Genomic DNA, 7,436 nt, shown 5'->3' with positions numbered 1-7,436 from the left:
CGTGATTCCTTTCAGAGAGAAAATAAACATTTAGTTCAATTTTATATAAACATTTATAACTTCAAACATGTTGATGAAAATTAATAATTATTAACACATTCACCGCGTCAAAAAATTAATTGTGATACGTTCAAGGCGTTTTATATTTTGTTAGGCACGCAACCAATTCGAATAACATTAATATTTCAAAAAAAAAACAAATAAAAATAGTTATTCAAAAAAAGATTGAACTGATATAATAAGAATTTTTCGTAGAGGCATTTGTACACATACAAATATTATAGTATCACTACAAGAAATTAATTGTGTCTTCATTTAGGTATTTTATTTATTTCGAATTTAGTATGAATAAGATGAGTAAAAAAAGATATTTCGACCGCGAACCTTTGACGTATAAATATATGGCCCGCTATTAATTTGATTTTGAGACCACTAAATTATAATATATACGAAAAAAATATAAATATTACCATTGGTCTTAGAATTGTTTTGTACCTTTAATCTAAAATCAATAGTCCTACATAATATGTGGAACTCGATAAATGTCCGTGCGTGTTGTAAAAATAGGTGAGGTAAGGTGACTTTCGTAAATATGTTGATCAATATATTTGTTTCTAATTATTAATATTTTAGAACTATTGCGATATTAAAAGCTAAAATTATTATCATTTGAATTTTAAAATGTTTAACTTTACATATTTCCTATAATTTAAATAAACCACTTACTAAAAATTCGTTTTAGTGTAATCAAAAATTGTATGTGACATAAAACTATATAATATGAATGATATATTATGCAAATATAATATATCTTCAAAATTAAGTTATAGAAATTAAGAATTAAGACTATTATAATGTTTCAAACAGTTATGTAAGTCTTAAATTATTTTATTTACATTACTACCGGGTACCGAAACCAGAAAGAGGCATTAAAATGTGGACCCATACAGGCGTATTAAGTAGGTAAGTAAGTAAGTGGGCAATGGGCAGGTTAGGTATACATAATAAATAATAATATTATAGGAGAACGAAAAAAACCTGAGTGGCCTCCATAACAATGTTCACTACAACAACTACGACATTTACCATCGTTATCATAGTACAATGTGCATTATCATAAATGACGAAATCGTTCTTTGGTTGAACACTTGTTACACAACATGACCGTCGTCGTCTGATTAATAAGTTATTAATATCATATAGCTATTAATACTTGATAGTCAATATTTTCGATTTAAATTTAATAATTGAAAATCGATTGACGCACACCATATTATATTGTATAATCAATCACAAAATATGTATTATCACATCATCGATTGTTGGTCTGCAGCAATCGCATACCCAATTTTAATGGATGCATAATACATTAATACCTATGAATTAATAAACACAGGTTAAAATCTATTATAATAAAATTCTACTCCATTGTCATTCGACACCACGTTGTTTGCTAGAAAGGATATAGCAGCTGTATGTTCCCAAGTTCACAAATGAACGAGTGCGCATTACAGTTAAAAAAATTCACGTTATTTCGATGCATACGATGTAGTGCATAGGTACATGATAATATTATGCAACCATGTAAGACAACACTGTTGCTATTTTTTTTTTTTAAAACATCAACATTAAATATTAAAATATATAGAAAACGTACATTTTAATCTAGCCGACATTTTATGATTTTTTTGTCATGGTGGGGGCGGGGGAGGGTTAGCGCACTGTGGGTGACATATTATCATGTAAAAAATTCCGTCTCTATGGGGTTGGCAAAAAAAATAAAAACGATGAACACTTATCGTCGTTTTGCAGTCATACGGTGCTCTTCGTCTATTACGTCGAGTGCCAATACCGATGATTACAAAATATATGACAGCGCGTAAATGAAACGCGCGCGTGAGCGTTCGTAAGCTTTCGTTTGCAGGAAATCACACACACACACACACACACACACAATCATGTAGAAGCAAATATATATTTATATAATCGCCTCATGGACGTGTAAGGTGTAGGCATAGTCTCGTGCACAAACGAACGCTAACCACAGCCCGTTATGACGTTATAACCGTTTATTTTCATAAGAAATATTATAACGAAATGCGCGTATGTATAATATATACGTATGGTAAGTGTTTAAAGTGTGAAACGCTGTTGTTTCGCGAAACGTCTAGGTAGTTTTTATCCACTAACTTATATTAGGACTATAATCCATATAATTTACAATTTAACTAGATATTTTATAAATTACCCGTGGTCGTAACATTTATATTGTGTAAATTGGAAGTACTTGGGATTAAATGAGATTTCTACGCATGAACTGGTCGGTGTCGATTTCGCTATCGATAACAGGTAATACGATGAAATTGATTATTTTACCTATTTAATAATAACAACAATACACACTGCCAGATAGTATTCCAACACTTGTTAGTGCGCATCGATACTTATAATAACCGTCATTCATTATTAACGTACCTATGAACGTCTCGCCTCTATTCGCGCCCACGATAGGTACTATTATTTTAATATAAGAATGGTGTGTTGTGTAAATGGAAATGGAAATGTCACCTAAGTCAATATTGGAATAATAAATAGTGGATATTCCGTGTTTCAAATTTTGGACATTGTTAAATTAACTTAATTATTAAAATATTTTAAACAAAATATTACCTATTATATAGAAATTGTTGTGGGTATTTTCTATATTGATTATATTTTCATGTAGCTAATCATCCCGGAGTTGTACATTTTTTTATATATCTTTTTCGTCCAGATATCCAATAGAATAGACACACATTCTTACGATTTCTAGATATAGTATTAATTTAATTTTAATGTAAATACTTTAACTAAAGAAGTTCGTAAAACTACAAAATTACGGATTCCATACCTTTAACGGTTACCATACCTATACATTCACGTGCATTTCCAATTATACGGAGACTACAAACTTAAACAAAACAGTGTTTCTTTTTTAATAAAATTTAGATCGTGTTGGGATAGTTGAGTTTATGTTTACGGTTATATTATGCATAACGTACGAAAAAGCACGACAACTCATACATTATATTTTATGATTTTATTATTTACATGACAACACTTTTGGCATTATTATTGTGTGCTATTTCGTGAAGTCCTACCCTCGAACGGCATGACCAGACTTGACAAGATATCTCGTTATTAGAATCAGGCGTATATACCGTGGGTCGTATGTTTGGATGAAGAATTATATACCGTTTGGGCGAGTGCTTATTCCACCAAAAAAAAAAAAAACCATTTGGGCGAATAAGTATGAATAGGATTGCAGGTGAATTAATATATTATATATTCTGTGCCTGGGTACTATATTATAATACATTGTCAATGTTTAAAAAATAAAAATAATAATATAAAATGACGTACAATAAACGTCATGATTAATAATTGATAATGAACTCTAACCTTAAAATTAATATCGTAATATAGTAATGTGCCTACAGTCGAAAATTGATAAAATAAAATCACATTCGTATCAAAACCCATATCATACGCAAATAAAATTATAATAATATAATAATAAAAAAAACTTCACTCGCCCAAATGAAATATAGTATGAACGGACTTAATTTTGTTTGGTAAAAATTATTAGACTTGGTCATACAGCCACCGCCCTTAGAATCAAACTCTGATCTATGTAGTAACATAATTACTAATAACCATATTTGGTTTTTTTTTTTATTTACAGCTGTTTAAGAAATGGAAAATTATTTTTATTTCTCGTTAAATTGTTCCAGAGAGATTAGATCAAGCATGTAATGTATTTTTATAGTACTAATAAATTATGAACTATAGTAAAATATCATTGCGTGAGGACCTAGGAAAGTTGTATAATTTGACATACAATCAGGCTTTTCGTCAAAACAAATACCTAGTAATCGTGAAAGCAACTTAGGTAAGACTTGACGCACGTGTACTACAATTGTTAATACGTAATAGACTCGTTGAAGCAGACCAACTAGGGGCGCATTCCATTCAATCAAACAAGTAACCAATACAAAATCCGACTTCCAAATGTATCGTTCAGGTGGATTATAAATTACTAGAGGTAGCTACATATTAAGAGGATGTCAGCGCATTATTTGTTTTCTCTCTCCGACCCACGCGCAACATAGACAAAACGCATTTTCGTAGAATCATTTTTTCTATGTTTTTAAGTAGTCTTAGAGTAAAATCACTCATTACAAGAAATATATAAAATAATATTTTTGAGGGAATGACATATCGATTTGTCTAAATATTGTCTCAAAACAATTTAAACACAATTTAAATTTACAAAATTTTTTTGTTTATTTCGAAAGTCGAATACAAAGTTTCCTTCCCAAAATATTACTATCCACCTTTTTTGTAATGGGTGATTTTACTCTAAGGTTACATGAAAACATAGACAAATGATTCTGCGTTAATGCGTTTTGTCTATGTTGCGCGTAGGCTAGAGAGAGAAAACAAATAGTGCGCTGACATCCTCTTAATATACATTTGTACAATAGTACAATGTACACAATATGTGCATTTTTATTGGGATATTATCTATACTATATAATAATATTATTAAGATTTGGATGTTGGTAAAAAAATAAACCCAAAACTACTTTCAAAAATTCTTTTACCATTAGAATGCTGCATCATCCCTGAGTAACATAGGGTAATTTAAAAAGGGTGAATTAAAATCCGGGGAGGTGCTCAAACAGCGATTTTTAAATTTACGTTGGAAATATTTGTTTGTAAATAGTTGCTATTGGTTATAGAAGAAATAATTAGTAGAAATTAATATTTATTTATTGATGGTTGCCATTAGTTATTCGGGCAGATCAGGTACAGGCATGCAATTATCACACATTGCCTACCAGGGTGGCTGTGTTGCATTTACTGCAGCGAGTTACGCCCAAAACGAGTTGAACAATCACAATTTTTTTTTTTTCAATTTTTTACGGTTGACAAAGTGCGAGATTGTAGCTATAATATATAAATATAAAATAAATAGTCAATTTTTGTTTCAGTCTAATTTGTTTTTAAATGCCAACAATCTATATATATATTATATATACTTATATATTATGATCTATACTAATATTATAAAGAGGAAGGATTTGGATGTTTGTAACAAATAAACTCAAGAACTACTGGACCGATTTCAAAAATTCTTTCACAATTAGAATGCTACATTATCCCCGAATAATAATATAGGCTAGTTTAAAAATGTTAAATTAGAGGTTCGAACCGGGGAGGTGCTCAAACAGTGATTTTGAGATTTACTGTGGAAACGTTTATTTGCAAATGGTTGCTGTTGGTTTTAATAATAATTATTATTATCAAAACGATACACCTGTTGGCGCAGTGGCACTTCTATATATAACATGTATTTTAGTACAGAATCTGTGCGACTTACATTTAACAGAGTTTAAGGAGAGGTAAGTCCACGGGTATTTAATTTGTCACGCGGGCAATGCCGTACAGGATCTGCGGCTAGTAATGTATAATATTGTATGGAATGAAAAAAACATAAAATGCATGTATTATACGTATATATGGGTTTTTATTATTGAGTGGATGAATTATTCAACACCGTAATAAATAAATTACATATAATGACATAATTTAGGTACAACTATGCATGATTAAAGATTGTGAAATTTTCGACGGGCACATCAACTGCAGCAGCATTGGTGTAGTCGGACGGTTGGTCTGTCTTTGGCACGCGAAATGTTTTCAGAATCTGAAAAATAAAAGCAAATGATATTTAAAACGCGTACAGGTGGCTTAGCGGGTGGCATTGCGCGGCAAACTTGTGGTTCACAATAATCAGCCGCCGTGAGCGTTTCACGTGCGCTGACTAAAACCGTCGCGGTAACACGTTACCGGCAACCGAGTCGACTTGAGCCAGCTGCACAAACCTTTGGTGTGTCGCGTGTGGGTATACACCATCTTGACGGCCGATGTTACCATTCCGGGCAAACGGTATAAAAAATGCGGTTAGACGAATTAAAGCCGACGCATATATATGAACAGACATGACACACATAAAAGGCGTGCAGCCAGCTTTCGTCAGACGGACGCCTAACCACGGTCCAGTTTTCGCTTACCGTCATGTTGTCCGTTCAGCGACGGTGGTAGTACAATGGATGGGCTGGTGCGTAGGCCGGGGCGTAGACTGGGGCGCTGGCCACAACGGCTGGGTGCGAGATGCTGACGCTGGAGTAGGAAGTGGCGGCGGCCGGTGCGTGGTAGACAGCCGGTGCGTGGTACACGGCGGGCGCGTGGTACACGGCTGGTGCGTGGTACACGGACGGCGCGTGGTAGACGGCCGGTGCTGGGTACACGGCGGGTGCGTGGTACACGGAGGGTGCGTGGTAGACAGCCGGGGCGTGGTACACTGACGGGGCGACGGCTGAGGATAAAATACAGACGTGAAATAAATAATAATATAATATTACGATAAGTCAAAAGATGACAGGAGACCACATTTAGTACACATTTAGAAAACCGTTGCGATCATAGTCGTCCGGTTTTGCGAAGAATTAAATGAATAATCGGATCGATGGCAGAGACGTGAAATATTTAATCTCATAATGCTGTGATATATTATATAATATGAATAATATCACCGTCGTAACTGTCATTATAATAATAACAACAATGACGGCGAAGCGATTGCGATGTAGCAGCGACTTACCGTAGATGGCGCGTTTGTCCTTGACGGATTCGGACTTGTCGGCGGCGGGCTTGTCGGCGATCGGGGAGGCGACGGCGGCGGCTACGAGCACGAAGGCGATCAACACCTGAATCGGGGGTGACAAAAACAAAAACGTTAGACAATAGCGGCAGCGGAGTCGCAATAGTAATAATAATAATAATGCTACTGCAGTAAAACCCTCACTGTGAATTGCATGATGGCGATTGTTGGTTGTTGGAAGTGTTTATAATAAATAAATAAACTGCTTGTGGTGCGGTTGTCGTTTGTCGGAGACTTGGACGAGCTGCTGATGACTGATGACTTTGGACATCGGACGTACAACTTTTATACTTGGCCGCGGACGCTTAGCCCCCGCCCACCCACGACCTACCCTTCTCCGTGACGACCGGCCTGGCGGAGCGGTTTCGCAAAGTTGCGTATATAGCGCGCGACGAGATCGGCATACCATCGCCGCCGTCAACTCGAGCGAGTCCCAAAAACAGTAAAACTGGCACCGCCACCCGGTCGGACGGCCGCCAGATGTGGTGGGGTGGCAAGTCGGACTTCGTGAGGCCACGCACACAATACCATGTCAGAGCGCACGCGGACGGTAGGGTAGGTAGGTGGGTAGGTGGGTACCGGTCATGTTGATTATTTGCCGTCGTCGACACGAGTGGGTATGATAATGACATGATAGTAAAATCAACATCATCGCCGCCGCCGTGTG

General features: G+C 35.4%; 1 protein-coding gene across 1 annotated transcript; it reads right to left on the bottom strand.

The window, feature by feature from the left end:
* Nucleotides 1-5,552: 5,552 nt before the first annotated feature.
* Nucleotides 5,553-7,068, bottom strand: LOC132948881 (uncharacterized). Its single transcript, XM_061019561.1, has 4 exons — nucleotides 6,914-7,068; nucleotides 6,710-6,815; nucleotides 6,120-6,424; nucleotides 5,553-5,752 (listed from the first exon to the last, which is right to left on the bottom strand). Exons 1-3 carry the CDS (start codon nucleotides 6,923-6,925, stop codon nucleotides 6,135-6,137), a joined length of 408 nt encoding a protein of 135 aa, XP_060875544.1. The 5' UTR covers nucleotides 6,926-7,068; the 3' UTR covers nucleotides 5,553-5,752; nucleotides 6,120-6,134.
* Between the last annotated feature and the right edge of the window lie 368 nt (nucleotides 7,069-7,436).

This window comes from Metopolophium dirhodum, chromosome 7, assembly GCF_019925205.1.
Source record: "Metopolophium dirhodum isolate CAU chromosome 7, ASM1992520v1, whole genome shotgun sequence".
NCBI lineage: Eukaryota > Metazoa > Arthropoda > Insecta > Hemiptera > Aphididae > Metopolophium > Metopolophium dirhodum.
This window is presented reverse-complemented; position numbering and strand designations above follow the sequence as displayed.

Bases quoted from the DNA above. Each gene is read 5' to 3' on its own strand.
- LOC132948881 (XM_061019561.1), bottom strand. The intron at 6,425-6,709 runs GTAAGTCGCTGC...TTTTATCCTCAG, and splicing joins GGACAAACGCGCCATCTACG to CCGTCGCCCCGTCAGTGTAC.